At 36.0% G+C, this 24,161-nt stretch overlaps 3 protein-coding genes across 4 annotated transcripts; 2 read left to right on the top strand and 1 right to left on the bottom strand.

Annotated features, from left to right (window-relative positions):
- Positions 1-392: 392 nt before the first annotated feature.
- LOC114531304 (TRAF3-interacting protein 1-like) lies at positions 393-10,683 on the bottom strand. Of its 2 annotated transcripts, XM_028552936.1 has the most exons (19): positions 10,462-10,683; positions 10,294-10,362; positions 10,150-10,198; positions 9,109-9,221; positions 8,801-8,865; positions 7,932-8,025; positions 7,227-7,409; positions 6,473-6,596; positions 5,433-5,453; positions 5,030-5,120; positions 4,813-4,899; positions 4,468-4,582; positions 3,369-3,414; positions 2,885-2,958; positions 2,120-2,179; positions 1,573-1,650; positions 1,277-1,362; positions 1,025-1,094; positions 393-824 (listed from the first exon to the last, which is right to left on the bottom strand). In XM_028552936.1, the coding sequence occupies exons 1-19, from the start codon at positions 10,582-10,584 to the stop codon at positions 738-740; spliced, it is 1,635 nt and encodes a 544-aa protein (XP_028408737.1). In that variant the 5' UTR covers positions 10,585-10,683; the 3' UTR covers positions 393-737. The 2 variants fall into 2 exon arrangements, with proteins under 2 accessions (XP_028408737.1, XP_028408738.1); XM_028552937.1 differs by lacking the exon at positions 5,433-5,453 and having other exon boundaries at positions 394-824.
- A 3,676-nt stretch (positions 10,684-14,359) lies between these two features.
- LOC114531331 (DELTA-thalatoxin-Avl2a-like) lies at positions 14,360-16,880 on the top strand. The gene is made up of 2 exons (XM_028552964.1): positions 14,360-15,526; positions 16,453-16,880. Exons 1-2 carry the CDS (start codon positions 14,360-14,362, stop codon positions 16,687-16,689), a joined length of 1,404 nt encoding a protein of 467 aa, XP_028408765.1. The 3' UTR covers positions 16,690-16,880.
- Positions 16,881-19,573: 2,693 nt separating this feature from the next.
- LOC114531300 lies at positions 19,574-23,759 on the top strand. The gene is made up of 6 exons (XM_028552932.1): positions 19,574-19,648; positions 20,897-21,148; positions 21,774-21,930; positions 22,453-22,759; positions 22,989-23,182; positions 23,566-23,759. Exons 1-6 carry the CDS (start codon positions 19,604-19,606, stop codon positions 23,757-23,759), a joined length of 1,149 nt encoding a protein of 382 aa, XP_028408733.1. The 5' UTR covers positions 19,574-19,603.
- The last annotated feature ends 402 nt before the right edge of the window (positions 23,760-24,161 follow it).

The raw sequence follows: 24,161 nt of genomic DNA, 5'->3' as shown, positions 1-24,161 counted from the left end.
AATATTTGACATCATAACCAAAGCATGGTTATATTGTTTAATGTTTGTATAAAAGTGCCAAACATGCTGGAAACTTTACAAAGTATATCTCCTATTTCCCAATAATCCTTGAATTGATAGGCATTTGCGGCCATTTCAGAGGCCTCTGTATATTTCAAAATTTTCACGGACTCTCCGAGCAGGCGCGCGGTTCCGAGCCCCAGCAATACGAAAAACGCTCCGCGGTCCCTGATTTTGGAGCTGCACGACAAATTTGATTTGGTCCTAATAATATCGTCATATAATTTTTATTACGACCACAAGTCATATTTCTCAGAAGACATAATCAACCCAATTTGTATCCAAAAATATACTCGACTGTTCTGTAATTCCAAATGATTCCAAACGCCATTTAGCAGTATTCGCAGGCTCTTAAGACAAATTGAGCAGTCATCTTGAATTCGCAGGGTTACCATACCATTCGCAGGGCCTGCATACTAATACAACAACCGCTGAATGTATCAAATTTCAGGCCATGATTTAAAATAACAAAGAGCAGTACTGAGTTTTCTCAAATCTTAATTTAGAGACAACTTATTTTCCCATATACAACTGTACAAAGCTCGGCAAAGTGAACAAATAGTTACATATTATAGACAATGAATATCTATGAAAAACTATTCAACATTCTTTGAGGGCCAGAAACGATAAATTAATAAATCTGCATTCGTCAATGTTTAATATTTTGCAACTATTTTTTATGAGAAGGCAACGCCACTCAGTAACTGTTGAATTTTCTCTTCATTCCGAAGTATGTTGCATTTCACAGTGCTGATTCTGTCCAGCTGGATGAAAAGAAAAGAAATATAGTCATTCCATGTATAGGTCGCCGGATTTATTTTACATACGTTTTACATACGAGGCCTCTTTCATGCGATTTTTTGTGTGTGAAAACCAAGACAGGTACGGTCATAAAACGGCCTAATTGCCAATCTAAATCTCGCAAAGCAAAACGTTATATTATATAAAGCAAAAACAAACATACCATTTCTTCAACTTCCGCTTCCATTTCTGTTAAGTGAGATTTCAGAGGCAATACTTCACTCTCTGTTATACTACATAATTATAGAAATTCATTTCTCTAAAACACCGGTACGTGAGCGTCATGCATAAAACGAAGACTTACGAGCTTTTAGTAAGAAACGTCGACGTTAGTTTCGATTTTTTAACAGTTAAAGATGCATTGGATTTCTTTAGGTAAAGTTATTAAAAGTACATTTGTTTTTCTAATTCAAACCTTTGTTCTCTTTTTAATGCAATTTGATGCTGTTTATTCTCTTCTTTCCACATTTCTAATTCCTTCTGCATGCTGTCCATATCCTCCTGGAAAAGCAAAGTAATATTTAACAATAATTCTACCATGAGATCTATATATAAAGCTTTATTTGGAATTTTTTACAACTAACATTTCAATTGAGAAAGAGCCCTCTCTTATCAATCAGCAAGGCGAAATCTTAATATACCGTATTATTACTCGTCTATTTTACACGTGACTAATCTAAGTATGCTATCTTTAATTGGAAATCTCCTTACCTGAATATAGTCCATAATTTTACCTAAGGGGTTTGCACTTCGACATAACGTTTGAATACTTTCCCGAAGTTTTTCAATCTTAAAGAAAGTTGGAAACTGCATAAGTGAATATTGTCAAGTAAAGCTGAGATAATGCAATATTATATTCTATATAACGTGTTAGGATAAATTTCGAGGTGACTATTGATTTTCCAGCATTCTGATTGGTCAAGATTCGCTGTCTCTGAAGTGATAGTCACTGGTCGGTGCCTATAGCTTTTTGCTGTTGTTTTTTAAACACAAGATTTGAAGGGATTATAATTTTTTATGAAACTATGTTGATTATTATTTGTAAACACCTCGAAATTTATACTAAAACAATCAGTCGCCTCAGGCTCGGTGATTACAAGCCTATATTCACTTCACCTCGCATTCGGCGACTTGTTGTTAAATAGTGTGATATACTATTGAATGACTCTAGCATACAGAGACATGTGGAGGTAAATAGCGTCAAAATGATACGTGCATGCGGGGGTGAAGAGAATTACCGGGAGGATGAAATTCCTACCTCTTTTTGAGCATGCTCCCGTTGCTTACGCCGATGGGCATCGTTCATGACAGGTTTCGGCTATATAAAAAAGATTATACGTCGTCAGTTCGTCAAAATAAAGAACGAGTATATTACAAAATGCATGTATTCTTGGTTTGCATATGACGTCATAATCAGTCATTCGGCGCCATCTTGGTTGATTCTACAAAGTTTACTTTTGCTTTTCAACAGAACAAACTGCGTGTGATTTGCTTTTCCCTGTTTATTTTGTAACTGCTTATCATCTCTGTCGTATTATTGGGCGGGTATTAAAATACGGCAACAAGGAAAAAATCATGTTTTGAAAAATCAACCAAGATGGTGGCACTTCCAAACCACCCATTGCTGAAAATGGAAATGTAACGTGCAGATATATAATATATAGGTATAGGTTACGCTCGTTTGGTAACGTGTGCTGTATATCAAAATGCGTCTGGCAATATATGCATACAAAAACCATTTTATTATATGTGTCTAGAGATTTATGAACCGTAGAATAAACGTCATTTTTCATGCACTCTGTGTAACTTTAAGTCATTTGATTGGACGATTTCTTCACTCGTGAAAAGTGCTGTACTTTTGTACTTATAAAAAGTGTTTCGTTATCAAATTGATCTCTATTGTATACACACAAATTAATAAACAAATTACTTCATGATTGACTTGTTTGTACAATTAAACAACATATTGTGCACTTTCTGTTGAAGTGGATTTCATTTGCCTTAATAAAGAAGCATAATTTACCTTTGATTCTGTTTTGGATTTACTCTTGCTTTCCAATTCCTTTTTGGTTTCCAACATTTTTTTAACGAGGGCGCCTACAATGAAGAATTTTCATATTAGAAGGAATTCAATGAAAAGAAAACAATATTCCATAAAACTTAGAAAATCGATTAGTTGAGAAATTTGACGTGCATTTTTTTCGATCAATGAATTACAAAGAAGCAAGTAACTCTCTTCTTACAGCAACTCAGTTATACCCAATTTACTGCGTGGTCATCCGGCTATAAAGATGTTATATGAGCTGACAGCCTGACTTAAAAGTTTGCTACTTGCTACCTATTTTCACTTTATATAGAATGAAGTCTTCGATAACACACTAAACCTTCTTTGAAAATCACAAAATTCTCTCATGCTGATGCCTCCCTGGTGTTGCATATACGGCTGCTTTTTTACAATGTTCTGAACGACCCCGCATTTCATGGCTTACTGTACAAATTATACATACCATGTTCATCTTCCGTTCCATTCTCAGCAGGTTCCGATTCACCATTCTAACAATTTCAATACAAGCATTATTTCACCTCAATATAAATCGAGAAACTCGACCTCATGCATCAAGTTTTCGCTGTAGTTACAGCTGTCACCATAGTTAGGTCCGGTTACACATGCATGCATTCAAACTTCATTCAACACTACGCACTAGTAGTGTACACATTACACACTAGTAATTACCTCAGTTTAAAACAACTGAAACTCGGTTAAAAAACAAAACCTTGTTTAAATTACCAGATAGAATTGATCAAAAAGAGATGAATCTGAGACAACCAATTCCGAATTAGTTGTTTTAACAATCTGTTTTACAGAGCACGTTTTGAAAAATTGCTACAAACACGTATAGCACTTGACGGGACAAGAAGGGATTAACAACGCCAGGAAACAACGGTTTAATGGTTACGACGAAAGGAAATTTGTATAATACTTGTGAACGTTTAGACAAAACAATGTCAAGTATAACAGAACATTTCAGTTTAAGTCGCCATTACTTTAGTATTAAACTTTTCGACAAATAAAGATTTCATATAGCCAAAGGCTAAAATTTTTGAAACTAATATCGTATATATCGATTACCGATTATAATCGATATATCGTTTATATATACACCTGCTGAGACCTACGCAATATTATTATCACTTTAAAAGCACAGGGGCCCGTTGTATCAAGCCCGTTTAGCTTAAACGGTGGATAAGGTCTATCGTTTTATTCAACAAGCAAACTAAATGTTTTCAACCTTAATACAAAGATACTGTTTACAACTACATATTCAGTGCATAATATTCAAGTTGACTCATTCAAGAAAGATGTAAAAGTGTTATTTATTTTGACTTATCCACCGTTTAAGCTAAATGGGCTTGATACAACCGGCCCCAGATATAGAAGGGACTAGACTGAGTGCCGAAATATCAATTACCCGAACCGTCTTGACCTAGTAACTCAGTTGAAAGAGTATTGGACTAGCAAACCAAAGGTCGCGGGTTCGATTCCCACCGTGACTCAGAGTAGCATCATCACAATATTCATTTCAAAAATGCAAGTTATCAACTCACATGAACGACTTCCTGGGCAACCGGCGGAGCTTCTTCAACTAAGAATGTGTCATCTTCGTCATCGTCTTTGTTGTTATCAACAATAACGTTGGCTACTTGTGCTGACGAACCAATTCTATATTAAGTAATTAGGAAACCAATTGCATTATATCTATACTTAGCTATTATTTGATGTCACCATAAAAATTTTCAAGAATACAATGCTATATTATTTGCAAATTTCATATACACCTTCATGAGTTTCGATTCTATGCATAGGCAACGGTCGAATTGTCTCAAACAAATGAAAAATATATTCATACGATACCGGTATTCGATATACCAAAATATCTTTAATTTGCTTACTTGGCGATGGTATCTTCCTGCTCTTCTTGCTGTCTTTTCTTACGTGGTGGAGCAGGACGTGCACTGCTTGGTCTCGCAAGCTTTCTTCTACAAAAAACAAGCCTTTGGTAAGTAAATGACATCGAAAACCAAAATAACGTGTATGCAGTGATGACACCAAAAATGACTTGAATACAATTCTCGCAAAAAAGAAATACTTATTTCAAACTATAGTAACCTGGCGGGCATCTCTGGTGGTAAATCATCAGTATCAACTTCGCCATTGACACTATGAGCATTCGTGCTTGGAGACTGTTCTGTTGCCTCGTCTAAAAAGGTAGAACAAGACGATAAAGGGAAAATTTCTGTAATAGAAAACCATTTTTTCCCGGCGCTCTCATACCTTTTTTCTCGGTTCCTTGCAACTAGTAGTTTAAGGTATTTAGAATTTAAGGAGTTTTAAAGAAACGGCTTTCCTGCTTAAATAGGCGATATACGCATCATTAGAAATATCCCTACTCTAATATATAAAAGTTTGTTTTAAGGTTAAAATGTAAAATTTTGTTTTAAAGTGAAAATATATTTGATTGATTAATTTGATTATTGGTTAATTTAATTTATATAGATTTAAATTTATTTACCGTCGCTGTCACCTTGTGAATCTATGTAAACAAAAAATATAACCTTTTATCAAGGTAATGACGCAGGGAACTGCAGCATTATATAATTTTGATTGAAATTCATCCATGACTTCATGTGCCCATCAAGCATAATAGGTCACTTATATATTCACTTATTCACCAAAAACGACGCCATCTTGAATTTGCCGTTGAGCGAAGGGCATTTTGGTAATAAAACTAGGAAAATACGAAATTGGCGAAAGGCTGGAAAAAATTAGAAATTATTAAGTTCAAAGTTTGTTTGGCTTAAAAAGGGTTAATAATAAAAATCAATTTCATTGTCTTCTCTCAATTGACTGTCCTCACGAAAGAGTTTATGACAATAAATTTGTTTTACTGTTTCTCAATACCAAGTACTAAACTGAACGCTTTTAAATTGTGATTTCTATCCTGTATAACGCACAATGCATGTTGATTCAAGATGGCGTCGCTATTCGTGAGTCTTATTTAAGGATAATACACGCAAAGCATTCTGGTCTTAGAGCTAAATAATGCCAGCAAGGTTTAATTTAATTAAATTTAATTTAATTTCTTAATAAAATAAAAGACTATTGTTTAAGGTTAAATTACGATTAGTTAATGCTAGGCGTCACGACTAGCTAATTAGCATGTTGATTACTTTATGGACTTGATTCTTGTTTTACGCTATCTAACGTTAGTCACCATTTTTCAAAGCAAACTTTATCGGGGAAACGGGGGGTATTGTATGCGGAGTTGGAGAACTTATTCGTCTAGTCCTAGCAAAGAGCTACCGTGTGTTTATGTTTGTTTATTTGTCTTGCCTATATCCAATCTCATATGTAAATATTTATAGTTATCTTGCAATCGCCTTTTATAGTTTTCACCGACTGGTTATCAAATAAATTTTACACCGCACAAAGAAGAGCATATTTGGTTTGCCTGTCTGGTTGACACTTCGTTCCCGTCAGCAGGGACACGACACTAGGTTAAGGTATTATTTGGTTAATTGTGGCAAAATTTTTAGTGGACATATAACTTACCATCTCCTTGTTCGTTTTTCGGTCTTCTTCTTTGTCCTTTGGCAGATGCCGGTCGGGGGATGTTTCTATTTTGAATATCATCGTCGCCATCTACATCAGTCGCATCGTTTACAACCTTTTCATTCTGATTATAATAATTAAGAGGTTAAGATTTGAGAACTCATAATTCGGTTACAACATTATCCTTATTTGACTGTATACGATTATTTCTAGGAGAGCTTCACTCCAAGATCCCTAGCCCTCTTGATAAATATTCATTATTATGAGTTTCATAGCCAATATAGCTATGTATGTCAAGAAGCATGTGAATACGAAGAACAAGGCTGTGCGCTTTACCACAAGTAATTGCGAGTTATAGCAAGTTCAGGTTTGATATTATTAATTGTCATTAACTGTCAAAAAATGACAGCTTCTTATTGGCTAATAGCTATGAGTGAAATCGACATGCCCAACGAGTGCTGTCATAACGTGGGATAAGGCTTTCTTACGCACGCTATGACGTCATAACGTGTGATAAATAATCACGACGACATCAACATCCCAAGGGAGCAGAAATGTGAAACCGACACAAATGCGAGCGATAAAGTTTAAGTGTTCACTCTTTGAAAAAAAAATAATGCAAAATTAAATTCGGCCTCCTCAATTTGTGCTTAAAAATACTTCATATCATGTGACAACCGAATTTAATAATTGTTAATTACTTGGCCACTATACTAATGCATGAGCAATCAAACATTTCAACATGCACTATTACCTGCTCCTGGAGTACTTCTTGTTTATCACTACTCCTCTCCCTCGTTCTTTCTCTTTCCCTCGCTTTTCCTTTCGAACCATCTTTTGGTTCATCTTTCCCTCTTTTCTCGAGCGATTCGTCGCGTATCCTCGTGTCACTGCTGTTTACACGACCAGAACTAGATTTCCTTTTTTTATCATCATTCTATCATTTCGAGAAACAAATGAAATAAGAAAACAACATGCTTTGGGCTTGACTGTATATAAATTGAGTGTGGTAAATTAAGGTAAATAAATAACAGGCTAAAGGAGTTAATTTCGAATGGAAATTATACACACATCTAATTTATGCCAGGAAGGGTTTAGAGAAATCATCAACTATACAGTAGGACCTCCGCCAGGAATTTAGCGATTTGGCGAATTAAAAAATGTATTGTATCTTCATAATAATAAAACTGCAGGCGCAATACGCTGGAGAAGGTCATGCAAATTTTGTCGCTTTCATCAATTGTAAACACTCAATTTCTGAAAAAGGAATCAATTTGCACTGACGCGGATATATATTGCGATAAGGACGATAGTGTTCGTCAATTTACATGAGCATATTTTATAGTAATATAGACTCTGTCACTCCGAAAACGTACCAAGAACTTATGACCACAAGAGCTGACAAGCTTCGGCTTCTAATTATAAAATAGACAAATGTACAGTAACGTATACAATGTACCTCGTTAATAGTATCTTTGTTGCTTTCTGATTCCTTTATCCTGTTCTCTTTCTCACTTGTCCTTTCTCTTCCTGATCTTGACTCTTTTCTTTTTCTATAACATTCAATATATAACATTTCTTACAGTTATAAGAAAGGATTGTTAGCTTGCATGTGTAGCTATAATGTTACATTCTAAGGTACTACAGCAATCTTCATGTGTTATAAATGCCTACATTCATTCAAACATTCTGCTTCAATAAAAAGATATTAGATAAAACACTCCAGTATTTGCAAATGGTTAACTTGGATTAAAATGCATCTATAAATGTGTCTAGCTTGTTTTGAGTCTGTGCTTTCAGGCTACAATCCATTTCATTAAATAAATTGTGCAACCATTACTTCCCCCTATCTGAATGTTGTATTTTGAATTGACTGTTAAATAAAACTTGCCTCCATTAGTGGAAACCAACACTACTCAGGGTTCGGGAGCATATATTTAGCACAAGATTGTAGAATTTCTGCTCTTATAGGTAATTTACATCCTACATCAATCTTAATTTGTTCAAAACATTTTGTCTGCCTTTAACATTAAATTGCAGTATGATTTAGACATAACTGTTTTATAAACCCTGCTAAGAACATGCAGTCAAACTCAACACTAGTGTCGATCACTACAACCATGTACTGCTACATCTTCACTAGCTGGTGTTTTATATTACACATGTTTGTGTTGTTGTGAGACTATATAATTTCATTGAAATGCAAACATATATAAATTGCAGTCGAGAAAAAATTACAATACTGTTTGTGTTTCCATGGTATACACTAGCTGTCTTTAATATTGTAATGTACAGTACAAGGTCAGACAATTTGAGGTTCAAGCTTACTTGGCTGAACCTGAGCCAGGCTTCTCTCCTCCCAACACTTTCTTTACACCATCTTTGCTATCAAGCTAAATATACAACATATATTATATTTGGTTTAATATATCAATAAGCGTATGCAATGAAAATTTTACATTATGTAACTAAAATCTAGAAATTGAACTACCCAAATCTGCAGTTCAGCAGCACAACAGGACTCATGTTAATAGTCAATGAATTCAAAGTGGTCTTTAATTAAAGGATAATCAGCACAGCAAGATGCATGTTAAATTGGCATTAAATATTAAGCATTACAGCTTAATTTTTAGTACCTTTTTTAAACAGGCTTTTCCAAGCAACTGCAAAAACTCATTCGTCTTCTCAGGCTCGTGGCCAGCGACAACTTTTGAGGGGCGGACACTCAGTGATTCTCCAGTGACAATAACTAAAATAAAAATCCGTAACATTGTTTTGGGATGAAGAAGTTGGTTATTCATATCATGTTCAAGAAATTCGATACAATACTTACTCCATTGCTGGGCAGTATTGCAGATGGGGAGAATAAATTACTAAAGCTCTAATAAACTTGCAATACATTGGTAGATTTTTAAGTGAAAATATTCTTTAGAAATTTAAATAATCAATACTGTTGTTTATAAGGTATATTAATTTCAAAATTAGGCTGTTTAATTTATTTTGCATAAACCCTGGACCTACTACTGCTCCTGGGGGAAAAGACACTTTTGAACAAGATAAAAAACTGTTCTAAATGAGTACATAATTATTTGCCACAATTGATATATCTATATGAACAAGTAATGCTGTATGCATTTAACAGTCATACTGTTGTCTAAGTTATCAATTCTGTAACACTGAAATAATAGAAATCTTTAAGCAAAGTAGCACACAGGAAAAATCAACAAATGGACTGCTTGAAAAAGTACCCTATATGTTTACTGGAATTTGTACACCACATTTTGTACTTTTTGTATATATCCCTATATAACAAACCTATAGATCAAAGATGCACATGGGGTAGAATCATTCATACTGTAAAATCATCAATGCCAAGACAGAATGTGTCTTTATTTTGTATTTGATAAGATTAGTAGAAGTGGCCACCCCTATATCTAACCTGACCTATACACCTGTACAGGCTGTAGTAATATTTCACTTTCTGTGTAATATATAAAGGCACTTTTATAGATAGCTAAAGACTAAACAATATAGACTTCTGAACATTTTTTTTTCATCCCTTCAATTACAGACCGATTTAATCGGATAGCTGGTGAATTTAATGACATGATATCACGATGAATCAAATTTATATATAATTTGAACGTTTTCAAGTATCAATAGCATTATAAACTGACCTAGACAGTCGATAGCCTTTTGCAGAAAAGCAATTTTTGCCTCTTTTTCCTAGAAAAAGATATAAATCGCACAGAAATATCAATGCTTCTACCGTTGCCATATGAACTGTTTATATAAATACATAAACTCGTGAATATTTCTACCTTGACATTTGCTGAGTTCATCTCATCATTTTGATACAAACCCTTGAAAAATCCATTTGTTTTGATCACCTATAAGATAGATAGGATGTCATAGCATTACATTTGTGAGTCAAAGTATCGAAGATTTGTAAAGGTACATTCGAAAAATAACACAAGCGACAATTCTACCTCCGTGACAATGTCGTGAAGGAAGCGAAACGGTGGTTTATTCAGCAGTTTCTCGGTCATAGGAGGTTTTTTAATAACCTTTCCTAATGTATCTTGCGTTTTCTTGATAACCTCGGAATCCATATTGTACTATTTTGTCACGACATCGTTTTATAGGTATAAAATCAAACAAATCGCTGATACTGTATGTTTTCAAATTTTTGTACTCCTCTTTTCGTTTTGTATTCGAGACCGCCTTGCGTGTTTATTCGCGCGAGCAGGTAGTCCGCGCGCGGGCTACTTGAGAGGTAATCGGGGAATCAGGGAACGGGGAATTTGGGAATCGGGGAATAGACCTTTTCGGTAATTGCGTCACAACATTATCGTTTTACATTTAGAACTCCTTAAATCAGATAGATTTCAAGTTTTATTCTCAAAAGCTATGTGCAAAGATACAAAGCATCCTTCTATAACCCGTGCATAAAAAATAATTTTTCATTTTGACTAATATGTATCGAAATAAGCCATAAGGCGGGAACGAGGCTCACGGTCTTGGCCCCTCAGCCTCGTTCTCGTGAATATTTTCCCTTTGAACGGTCAGGGTCTCCGGCAAAAGATTCTTGCCAAGATCTTTCCAAAAGCATGGTGGTGTTTAGGTGAAATAAAGCTATTTATATATAGCACCGTTTTCAACATTGAACTATACAAAGTTTGCTTATGCGCTGGCAGCGCAGGTAATACTGGTATGATAATATGTAAGACAACCTTGGACGATTTTTCTGTTTTAAACCGTTCAGAAGTTTTGAAATGCTGTATGGCATAACAAGACGAGTTTCAAGGAGTTTGTTCTGTTTCTTATTTTAACGCTGGACTGCCACTATGACGTTTGATTAAAGGCACTAAAAATATGTACAGAGACGGTTTGATTGCCAAAGCTGCAATTAAGGGCACCACTAGTGTGGTTTAAAGGCCTATTTATGCTTTATAAAAAGATTTGGACACGTGTAAGTGGGAATACGTTGGAAACAAAAAGTGTTTTTCATCACAAAAGGGCACTTTTAGTCCCTTGAAAAATTTGGGAGGGGGGCACGTGAGGTCAACTTTCATTTTTCTCTGTCTCCAAGACTGCTGCACATGCTGTACCTACCTTTGCCGGGGTGAAATCACAATGATCCTCAACACCCCCTAAATGGCACTTGAGCGGTTTTGCATTCAAATATAACAAAAAATTATGCTGTCAATACTGGCATGCAAATATCTTTCCACAAGTATTTTTATGCATTGTAAATACCTTTTTACAAGTATTTGTATGCACTGCAAATACCTTTTTACAAGTGTTTGTATGCATTGCAAATACCTTTTTACAAGTATTTGTATGCATTGCAAATACCTTTTTACAAGTGTTTGTGTGCATTGCAAATACCTTTTTACAAGTATTTGTATTGCATGCGTTGCACCAGAAGTGTTTAAAACTTTTGTCTGTAGAATTACACTGTCAGCATAGTATAGTTATTGTTAAAACGAAACCTTTGAGTATAATTGGGGGGGGGGCACATTTTCATATATTCATGTTGCGCAAGATCAATTTCTTTACATATCGTAAGTCTTTACAAGTCTGTTAACATAAATATATATGAATATCTACTGGTACATTACATTTAACGGATAAGCATAAACTGGTTTTAGTACACTGATTTACTATTCAATGCAATTTATTATTGCATGATTGGAAAGTAGCACAATCTGATTGGTTAAGTATTACACGTGACCATTTTGCTTAAATCGATACCGAAATGGGAGACAAAAGGACCACAGGTAAAAACATTGCATGGGTTCTGTTTGGGAACAGTTTCGCATAAGGCAACTTGAGGTGTAGCTTAAAGGCCTTAAACCTGGCGCACAGAGGTGAACTTTTAATAAATCTTTGCTAGCTTTCATTTGTACCTGATGTATAGCAGAATAAATATACTTTGATATGTAAATATAAGTTTGCAAGGGCTTCTTTTCCTCCAAAGTCGGCATGCATGTTGTACCTACTACCTCTGCCCTCTGGCGGGAAAAATTTACCAGGCATGAACTTCAACAACCCCCGATGAAGCAATTGTTATATAACAGAACATTAAACAACAGACTTCTTATGCCTGGCATTCCGTGTACTAGTACCTTTAAATATTAAGTTATCAATCTATTAAAAAGGTTAAGCAAATATTTAGTAAGCGGTACTTGAAAGTTGAATTGTTCTGCATGTGTCTGCATAATGTACATCTAGCAGCCGTGCAAAATTACATACACTTGACAGTTGTTGCAACTGGCATAGGCATGTACCTTCTTCAATTGTACTTTCGCTTCTACAGAAGGCAGACGTTCCAAAAGATGTCCTCAAAAAGGTACCCCAAGTGAAATGAGATTTTTTTAACGAGGGTTGTGATCATTAAAGGTTGTGAGACCTCTTGAAATTTAACTGATGAATGCATGGCTGAAAAATTTTAACTTCTCAGCGATAACACGGCGATAATATCAGGAAAAAATCACACAAATATAAACGGTTTCTTTTTCCTTACAAGTTACAACAAATAAGTTCTGTAGTCAGTTGCAGCGTTGTATTCGAATTGGCGGTATAAGACGAATTTGTGATTTGACATCCTCGTACTGATGTTTGTGAAGAGGAATAAATTTTAGAAGAATCATAAATTAAAGAACAAGAAGAAATTGAAGAATAATAATAAATAAGAATGAAGAATAAAATCATTCCCATGCATGCAAGAGTATAACTACACAATTTCACAACAAAAGATCTGATTTCAATAAAGGGTACCCGGCTTTATTGGGACATCCTGCAGATCTAAGTTTTTGCAAAATGGAAAATTACACCATGCATTTACACGGCATGATTAAAATTGCTCCTATTGTAGCACTGATATACCTACGTGTCTTAAAGATAAATTTGATAAAGTCTGGTTTTCGTCTCCAACTCTAATCAATGATATAATCACCGACAGTCGGTGATGTAGCGTGGTGCAGCTGACATCTGAATCGAATCTGCCGTTTTGATGACTCATTGATCATGAGGAAAAATTTCACCGTGTTTGTTTTTTCCATCTACGCGAGGAAAAAATCTTACGCCTGGGAAGGCATGCTGTAAAACACTGATCAGACTGGACCATGGATTCGACTCGAAACGCAGAGACTCAGTGATTTGTAAAACACGGATCCAATCAGCGATTTGTTAAAAACTGACTCATTCCATGTTTTTACAAATCAATTAATGTTTTATAAATCACAGAAGATCGTCGAAACAAAATCCGTAAATTAGTATTAGCTGATACATGCAGAGCTATGAAGTATCAAATCAATAGTGATAAACTTTTCTTTATGATGAGAACATTTAGCCAGCATGCTGTCTTAGTACCCATTATAGCTCATTATTCATTTTGTTGTCGTCGGTCATTTATGAGCTGATTAGCTGATTAAGATGAATTTGTCTTCGAAACCAGCCAACTATAAAAAGTATATAATAAGTGAATCTTTAATAAGTGAAAGTATATCAGTAACAAGTGAATCTTTATTTTCTAGTTTCTGTCATCATTGTAAAGATATCACCTAAACCTATTGCCAATGTATTCATCGTCGATATATTTATGGTGGTCAGGATAGAAGAAATGGACCTTTTTGTTGCCTAAATAAAAAATTGCTCTATTATGCAAGTGGTGCATTTATTAAAACCAATAAAGCACTCAATTCACAGACGATAACCCCCATCGACGACTGTCGTTGACAAATGAGAACCAGGCCTCATGGCTGAAAACCATTAACCTTTCCTAATAGCGCATGCGCGCACCCTCGAATTTTTTTCCCTGTGATAGTACATAAAAGAAGATACTGCGAAAAGTTTCGACTCATTCAAAGAGAGCACAGAGAGATGAATATCATGAAAACATTTCTTCTCGGAGTAGCTGTAGAGCTCGTTTTCGCAAGCTTTGTCTGTTTGGCAAGCGCAAACCTTGGCCCTCTCGGTCAAGGATTTTATTTACCTTCCAGTGACATACTCGGAGATTATGAGGCTGGAACAACCATCTTCAGTACCATTAAACCATCGTGTGTAAAAGACGTGGAGAGGCCAGTGACCAGACAGGATAGGACGTTCTTTCAGTCATCGGAATCTTTTTATCAGTACGTATCAACACAAACCGACGTTTCCGCAAAATTAATTGGCTCTTTCACGATGGGAACCACCCTAAAGGTAGTGTCGAAATCCGTTAGCAGTAGTTCACATGAATCAAGTGGCTTAACAATTGATATTTTCAGTATTAAAAACGCAAAAGTTGTTTCAAGTCAATGCCAGAACACTCTTCCGCTTTCCAAGGAGTTTCTGGAAGATTTTTCGAAATTGCCAGTGACCATAGAGAACCCCAACAGCAGGAATGACTGGCTGCCGTACCATTCATTTCTCGAGAAATATGGTTCACACATAGTGAAGGAGATTCAATACGGCTCTCGTATTCAACAGTGGAATTTCGCCTCATCTTCCAAAGGGTACTCCGAAAAAGATTTCAACACACGCGCGTGCCTTGATCTTTCGTCAAACACTGGCTCGATGAAAGTAGCCACCTGCACTGATTATTCAAAGAAGCAGATAAAGCGCGCGAAAAAAATGACCATGAGCGATTTGCTCGTCGTGAAAGGAGGGACACCGGAGACAAGGGCAAAATTACGCAAGGAACGGACAGCGGAACTAATTGAAAAATTTATGCTCGAAGCGCAGAGTTCGCCTGGAAGAATCTTGTACAAGTGGACTGGAATTTGGAATTTGTTAAAGCAACGGTTCATTGGAGTGGGGAATGACGATCAGCTATCTCGCGCCTTGAACATGGAGATATACTACAAAGCCGTGCTTGATTTTGGATGCACTTTTTCTTCTAAAAGTGATCTAAATCTCAGGTGGTTAGAGCGAAATACACAATCGAAGCTACCGGATTATTCATGCATGCTTGCAGCTTTAGGTTGCCGGAGCGGGGATGATTGCCATATTGGAGGTTGGGGGTCTGTGTGTTACTGCTATGGTAAAACATGTGTTGACACTGAGAAGGTAAGAAGAAGTGTATTACGTTTCGATAAAAAGGATTAGGAATTATATTGATTAATTTTACATTTCGGTAAACTGATAAAAATATACTAAATATGCAATATACTAACTCTCCTGGTGAAAACCCTTACGTTGAAACGTCGTTTATTTCAGGCAGTTGTTATAGCTACGTCCACAATTGATGCGAAGTTGTTTGGTTATTATTGTTTTATCCATATATCTGCACAGCAAGATAGACCGAATACTATGTAACAAAGCGAGTCTTACTCACAGACTTTCATTATTTGCTTTTACTTGCCAAACCCGCAGTGCGCAAGTCTGAACTTCGGAGCTATAGGTAGTGAACACGGTGAGATATCCATATATTAATTATAGTTTTCGACCATATTATTCGCTCGCAAAGATTTGGTGGCTGTCTTGGTCTAGCAATTAAAATACGTACGTGCATAATTGTCTTCTTGTCTACCAGTGTCTCGATCTGGAAACAATTCCATTATACTTCCTTTATTTCTTCATTAAACAGAGCCGCCTGCTAAACCGTATATTTATATGCAAAACTTAGGGAATTGCCACAGATTAATACCCAGATGTTTCTCTTCTGATTAAAAAGCCTAACTGCGTAAGCGCTTGCTCAGCAATAATAATAATAATATATATTTTCAAACATATTTCATAATTTTCATTTAAAAAGTGTCTGAATATCTTTACATTGAATGGTACATATATTCCGCTTCATTTGAACACATCGTGCAGTTTTTCACTTCAATTCAGTTCGGCTTCATTTTCAAACAATATTTCGGGGGGGGGGTTAAGGCCTCTAGTCACGTGCTAAGCATGCGCAGCAAGCGATCAAACTTCTTGTCACAACCAGTGACTGGTCACAACTGTCTAGTATTCAACTTGAGAATTTCATTCTTCTATGTATATAGGTAAACAACCAAGACAGCAAGATAAAGGAAAATCGATTCATAAAGAAAAACAAAAAAGGTAGTTATAAAGAAGGCGTTAACAAAAGTTGTTATTATCATGCGGGCGCGACCTGTCGATGCCATAAAGATTGGGACGAACCTAAGAAGGTGTGGCAATCGAATGACGAATTAAAATCTCGTGAGCTCCTATTTGGAGTGCATTTCAAAGTAAACGACGAGATAAACTATCACGGTTAACAATACTTTTAAGCAGTTCGTTACATGGATTTATTATGATTTGCATGAGAACAGTAGTTGTAGAACTCCTTGTTTTGGTAGTAAGATAATTGCATATGATATAAATGGAATTAATTGATATTATTGTGTGTTAAAGAATCAATCAGCTTATTGCATGCGTCAGACATATATTACTGATGTGAAAAAAATCTTTCGCGTTAAAAAACAATAAATGATCTTTTGAATTTGACGAGTTAAAATTTAAAATATTCAGTAATCGGTGGTTTAGCTATATCATACCACGCTTATATAGCTATTATGCTGATTACTGAGGCTTTGTCCACATGATCGTGCATGTCGATATGTTGTGTCAAACCTTTTTGGATCATTCCAATGCCTCATGTACCCATGCAGTATTATATTATTCTATTGCCCCTAGTGCCGTATTTTATTATCTAACCACTTTATTATCTAACTACTTAATTTCCCAACTGACTGCAGTACCCAGTATTTCATAATATAACCACTCTATTGCCGGATGCGTGGTCATGTATTTCGCAATGGTCATGAATTTCGCTTGACACCGGTGTACCGAGTGAGCGGGGCCTAAGCATGACGGTAATCTTCTTGGTAAGGCGTTTTTTCGAACGCCGTTATAAAGAGGCTGTAGCGAAGCTTTACCCAGCCCTAGCTGCATCATAGTTAACATGCGGGTGAATTCACACAATGATGATCTACTTATTGGCTTACATAGTGAGGGTGTTTGCGGAGAAGCGCCTTAATTTGTCCACCTGAATCCTCCGACGTCTTGATTCAGTTGATTGCGTATTCGACCATCGATGGCGAGCTGTCCAGGATGTACAGGAATATTTACACCGGATCGTGGTTTATTCAAACACTCATGAAGCAGTTTAATAAGCTTGCCCTGAGCAACCATCTAATGGATATCATGACAAGCGTAAATGACGACATAGCGGCAACTGTATTTTGGGGGCAAAAGAATGATGCCAATGGACCTTTTTCATAATGACGTCAAACGAGGAAAGTATGATGTTACACGAAGTTTGATTGGCTCGATAGTTTTGTGGAGCCAATCAAATTTCGTGTAACATCGGACTTTCCGCGTTTGACGTCATTATAAGAAAGGTCTATTCAAGGTTTTCATGTTCCGATCGCTGCAATTCCAGACGAAACAAATCAAACTATAAACAAACGATTGTCAAAAAGTTTTTCTCTTTTTCAAGTTAGGAATGCAAATTGATTTATTCACAGTTAGCATTACGCGGGGTTTCGAACTAGGTTAACCATGCGAAGGAACACCCGAAAATCGAATCCCTGGTTCACAATTGTGCATTTTTGTATCGCTATCGAAGAGAATACTGTTGAATAAGTTAAAATGTTTAATTTTTCTTCTGAATACGTATTCTACAATCTTTTGACAGCTCGTGATACACATTTGACAGCTGTGAATTGACCATTTTGAGGCTTAAAGTATACATACGGTTAATAATTCAAACAATTTGTTTTTACCGTGTGCAAGCTTCATGCATGCTTCTGTGGAAATTATATCTGGCTGAGCATTTATAAATCTTTTTGCTCACCAAATTTGAAGTCTAAGTATTGTGGCTTAAGTCTTACCAATTTCCGCGGTGTCAGGTGAAGGCGATGACAATTTTGGAACAATAAATAGGCGTCAGTGATATTTAAAAATTAAAATTGGACAAGCCGTCGGAACGGGCGAGTAGTAGTATTAAGGGCTTTAAGATCACTTTGAGATATTGAAATGAGTAAATAATATGATCCTGGCAGTCGTGTTGTTATCGACAATAGTATTGTGCATGCTTTTTTGTTGTCATAAAGACTTATTTTTATATTTCCCAAATCATCTCTCGTTTCTTTGAATCTCTGGTCCGAGTTCATGTGATGTAAACAGCCACATATATGATGTAATATATGGTCCGAGTTCATGTGATGTAAACAGCCACATATATGATGTAATATATGGTCCGAGTTCATGTGATGTAAGTATAGGTTATCACATGAGGGGCGAGGTGATATCAGTTTTATCGCTTGAGGGACGATATCATAAATGTCACGAGTGAGCGCAGCGAACGAGGGACATTTATGATATCGTCCTGAAAGCGATAAAACTGATATCACCTCGTCTCGATTGTGATAACCTGTTTATCACATACTTCTTTTTGATCTATAAAGCAATCGACATTGACTGAAACAAACCTCGAATTGCTCGAGTCAGCCATCTTTGTTTTGACAGCGGCAAATGCAGCGGGACAAAAAGCGATATCAGTGACAAAAAGCGATATCAGTGACAAAAAGCGATATCAGTGACGATATCGTTTTTATGTCACCCTGTTATCGCCCTGATAAAGGCACAAGTATGTGATAAACAGCCTTATATAGGCTCTGTGCACACGAGCGTCATTTTCAAGCGTTTCAAAATCTTTTTGTCTATTTTGTTGTTTTGACGCCCTTGTACACACGATCCAAGCAAAAATATGTTAAATATGATAAATTAGTTTCAACTTCTATTGTAAATTGACGGTGTTTGAAACGGTTTTGGCATGAAAACGAATGTGAAAATGCTCGAAAACGTTACCGTGTGCACATAGCCTTAATCCTCTGTTGTACGAGCAACATCACATAATTATTTGTTTTACCTGTATTTTCGATTTTTTTCCAATGGGTGCATGATTTCAGTAGTCTCCTAAGTTTTTGGGGACACCCTGTATAACCAAAATGGCTACAATACAAATACTGAAACATTGTGAAATTGAAAACATGCCCCTGAATTATAATGATTTAAGATATGTTTCGGGTTCCGGGTCTCCCCTAAAATGTAAGTTTCAATTTCATTTTGTAACAATTAGATCATGTAATACATCATTCGGGCCGTTTATATATATGTATCATAAATATGGACCAATTTATCACTGAAAGAGAAGAAGTACAAGGAACGCAAGTATGTAAACTTCTAAGAACATTTCTAATTTCCAAATGAGTTAATCCAATTTAATATTTATATAAAAAACGAAAGTGTCTAAATAAATTCACGTAGGTAATCGATAACTCATCGATATCTTTTAAGCAATAATAAGTTATCGTTCAATATATGGGATCGAGATCTTTGTATGAACACTACAGTCAGCTACTATCAACTCATATACGACTCGACTTCCTGGTATGATTAAGTTCATTTAGTCGTAATTAAGTGTCGTGAAGAGTCATGCATGTCAAGGTGGCTGATGCGATATAGAATATTTCTATATAATTATACTTGTGTGCGGTCAACAATGACCGATTTGAATACAGAAATAAAGTCAAATTTACAACCGGGCTATATTTCTCATAGTATATGGCTATATATCTCTTAGCTATTTAGGGCTACCTGCACAATAGTCTGGATGATGATTACATGCTTTCAATATTTCAAACCAGAGTAACAATAATAGCGCCATCGCTTCCACGCTGTATTATCGTTATTCTGCATGGTCTTAAATAACGAAAGTAACCTGGTTGCCGTGAACTTAATTATTAACTTCAAGCTTTCGGCACGTGAAAAGTTCGACGTTTGAAACGAGCCTTTATGTGAAAACTATGTGTTTCAGTGGGACTTCAGGGTGGTCGGAAAAATAATTAGCGTACAGCTTCAGTTATATGCTAGCTATTTTTACAACGAGATATTTTGGCTCAGTTCAATGAATAAATAATTTTGTTTTCCGTTTAAACAATGAACGCCTTAATTTCGAACTGCATGAACCGCCGGCCCCATGAAGGGTAGGTTGTATAAAAAGTATAGTCAACTATGCATGGTAGTGGCAGATTTGAAGATAAAACTCATTTACTCTTATTTCAGGTATTATTAAATCGTAGTTAACTATATAAGATAAATGGGATCCTCCTATGTTGACTTATTCTACTAATACGCAACTATATGTTTTGAAGCAGCAAACTAACTGAGCATTTCTTCCACGCCTCGTTATCAGGATTGCCAGGTTAAAAAACAAAAATATGATAATAATATTTACTTAATATTTCATCCGTAAACTGGCAACTCTATTCAATATCATATGATAATATAAAGTTGATCACGTGCATGTAACCGTGGTGATATATCAAAATTATGATGATGCAATCGCTGAACCTTTCCACGTAGTATATATTAAGTATAACTTTCAGAGAGATTAATGTTCGAATCGATTATTTCTAGCCCTGTTCATGCAAAACCAGTTTGCAAAATGAAATGGAGGATGAAATAGAGGAAAAAGACTGTTCTTGCAAAGAAAAAGGATTGGGTGACGAGACGCGCAAGAATGGTGCAAGCGTTGCTGCGTGTAAGGAAGGCAAATCTGATAGTCATATCAAAACAGATGATTCTGGACTACGCGAGAAAAGCACCGAAAAGAAGGTGTCGTCTTATTCTGGCGGAACTAATATGTGGTCATATAATAAGTTCCCACAGGTAAGAATATATCTTGGTGGTTTCAATCGGACAAACCTGGAATAATATATATGTTATTAGTATATATAAAATTTTTAAAAATATTTTGGATAGTGAAAAAAATGTAGTTAAACCCATAATACACGACGCTGCTTGGCCAATTCTGTCACTATATTGTCATACACGACCGGCTTCTTAAGTTAAATGAGCTTTTTTGTGACCGCGTCGCAATAACATGCAGAGTCAGAGATGATTTATTTCATAATATTAAATAAAATAACAAAACTGACATTATTTTATTTCAAGCTCGAGCTAAAATATGAACGTTGATTATATTATAGCGAAAATATAACGGGCTATTTTGCTAACGACCTTTAACTTTCTTATCCCCCCATACGTTAATCTACAGGATGTTAATTGAATTGTTATAATTAATGATACAATTCAAAGCAGGTATTTTGCAAATAGCTAAAATTACTTGTTAAAAACACTGCCTTTTGAACGAAAATAAAGGTGCGTGGTTTCATGCATGAGTGATGTAAAATTACAGGTCTAGATGACAGTTTAACAATTTCTTTATATACACGCCCAGACCAAGGAGCTAAATTCGTATTCATCAGCTAAATTTGACAATTTTATTCTCCAGACATACTATTTTAATGGCGTCCGTCTGGCTGATGATGTCGTTGGTTCTGTGACCATGCCAAAAATATCGACCACTCGCTCTTGTGAAACTTCTGATCTCAATAAGGAAATACCGGATACACGCGGCCCCCAACACATGTCACAAGAGAATGCGATAGGTAGGTCGGCTGAATTAATTTATACCAGGTGTACCACCAACAAACTGGTCAATACGTCGTGCAAAGCTGGTAAATGACGTGTTCATTTTTTTGCATGAAAAAATCGGTTCGGAGAATGTTAGTAAAAGCAAGCGTGTCACATTTCAATGTCATGTTATGTTTTTATGTTATGTTTATAATTATGTTATATTATGCCTCATATTCAAATCAGTCCAATCAAAAATTGTCCCGCATCGCATCCCAGCCCCCTATTTCTGAGCTAGGAACATTAACCTATCATATCATCACTTTGGGAAATATTTCACCGAATCCTCCGAGCGGAGGGTCTGTAAATTATAATTGTGTTGTTCTATTTGATGTTATCTTCGCTCCTTGGTGGTGAAGAAAAAGGCCAAATAAAAGCACGAATAGAAAAATAAGTTATGTTATGCTGTTACATTATGTTATAATATGTATCAATATTCCCAGAAGCAAGCACGAAAAAAAAACCAAACAAAAATTATTTTTGTTTCTCGGACTTAGCTGAAGAAAATGACTTAACTTGCAACTTTGCATCAGAAGCTCTGTTGAAACGGGTTTACAAAATAAACAAAGGGTACGCATTAATAGTACACAACAGATTTTTCAACAATCTCTCGACAAGAGATGGATCAGAGAAAGACCTGGACGCCATAAGATCATTCTGTGAAGAAGCCAACCTGAAGACCGACGTACAGGAGAACCTGGCAGTACGCGAAATCCGCGACCATTGCAAGAGGCTTACGGGAGATGGAAAAATATTTCAAAACTATGACGGTTTTGTTTGTTTTATACTTAGCCACGGAAGGAGGTAAATTTTCACGAAATAGTTTCCCTTTTATCTTTGTTCATGGACGGAAGGCGTTTGTCGGTTCGAACGTCGCCCACGTTATGGATTTCATCATTTTCATGCAGTACAACAAAACGGGCTGTAACAAAACAGCAAAACTTAATTTTCCCAACCCTACATCCAAGCGAACTTGCAGTTGAATGTGTAATGTAGGCTAGTGAAATGATGCTCTTCTTATTTTTCTACATAGTGGCGGTATTTACGGCGTATGTGGAGAAACTATAAGCGTTGAGGAAATCGTCTTCTATTTTAAAGAAAATAGTGACCTCTTGGAAAAGCCCAAGCTGTTCTTCATCCAAGCATGTCGAACCGGCGATATGGAGGAGGACGATGGAACTGAGGATAGCGATGTGAAGAAGCGCCTTTGTCCACCTGGGGCCGGTTGTATCAAGCCCGTTTAGCTTAAACGGTGGATAAGCTCAAAATAGAAAGCAAGTCTAACGTTTTATTCAACAAGCAAACTAAATGTTTTTCACCTTAATACAAAGATACTGTTTACAACTACATATTCAGTGCATGATATTCAATTTGACTCATTCAAGAGAGATGTAAGAGTGTTATTTAATTTTGACTTATCCACCGTTTAAGCTAAACGGGCTTGATACAACCGGCCCCAGAATCTTCTGATGTATTGATCGCGTATTCGACAATCGATGGCGAGCTGTCGTACAGGAATATTTACACCGGATCGTGGTTTATTCAAACACTCATGAAGCAGTTTAATAAGCTTGGGCTGAGTAACCATCTAATGGATATCATGACAACAGTAAATGATGACATAGCGGGAACTGAGTTTGGGGACAAAAGAATGATGCCAATTCAAGTTTCAACTCTCACAAAGTTTGTCTTTTTTAAAATGGCGACCTCTGCCGAAATGATAAATGCAAAACATATACATCAAAACAGGTACACTCATGACCAGGACGATGTAGGAAGTAGTAGTAATTGCTCTCTTATGTAGATTTAAGATGATTTTACACGGAACAGAATATCGTAGTGTAAAGCTGCTTTACAGTGGAGTGCAATTCGGTGTGAGAAAAAAGAAACGCATGTTAATAAAACCACAATAGGACAATCGCAGTGGTAGGAAAAATGTAAACTTCGTAGACAGACATAATAATTGCAGAATAACAGGAATTATAAATAACAGGTGCTAGATATAGACACTGCAAGAGACAAAAAATGATTATATGATTGTTTAAAATTTTAAGAACTTAAACGTTGAGGGTATAGGAAAAAGTTTTGCACAGAATTGCATTTGCATGGAAAACGAAAATATTTAAAACCCTTTCCGGAGAGTCCGTCCGGTTTTATATACTATATAAAGAACAATGGTAATACCGAGATCGACAATGCCTTAAAG

Source organism: Dendronephthya gigantea, unplaced genomic scaffold (assembly GCF_004324835.1).
Source record: "Dendronephthya gigantea isolate DGI-Jeju-01 unplaced genomic scaffold, DenGig_1.0 000070F, whole genome shotgun sequence".
Lineage (NCBI taxonomy): Eukaryota > Metazoa > Cnidaria > Anthozoa > Malacalcyonacea > Nephtheidae > Dendronephthya > Dendronephthya gigantea.
This window is presented reverse-complemented; position numbering and strand designations above follow the sequence as displayed.

Bases quoted from the DNA above. Each gene is read 5' to 3' on its own strand.
- LOC114531300 (XM_028552932.1), top strand. From the start codon at position 19,604: ATGGACCAATTTATCACTGAAAGAGAAGAAGTACAAGGAACGCAA. The intron at 21,931-22,452 runs GTAGGTCGGCTG...TCTCGGACTTAG, and splicing joins GTCACAAGAGAATGCGATAG to CTGAAGAAAATGACTTAACT. The intron at 23,183-23,565 runs GTATCAAGCCCG...TCATGACAACAG, and splicing joins TTGTCCACCTGGGGCCGGTT to TAAATGATGACATAGCGGGA.
- LOC114531304 (XM_028552936.1), bottom strand. From the start codon at position 10,584: ATGGATTCCGAGGTTATCAAGAAAACGCAAGATACATTAGGAAAGGTT. The intron at 5,121-5,432 runs GTAAATAAATTT...CTACCTTTTTAG, and splicing joins TTCACAAGGTGACAGCGACG to ACGAGGCAACAGAACAGTCT. The intron at 1,095-1,276 runs GTTTGAATTAGA...ATAATTATGTAG, and splicing joins GCATTAAAAAGAGAACAAAG to TATAACAGAGAGTGAAGTAT.
- LOC114531331 (XM_028552964.1), top strand. From the start codon at position 14,360: ATGAATATCATGAAAACATTTCTTCTCGGAGTAGCTGTAGAGCTCGTT. The intron at 15,527-16,452 runs GTAAGAAGAAGT...CTATGTATATAG, and splicing joins CATGTGTTGACACTGAGAAG to GTAAACAACCAAGACAGCAA.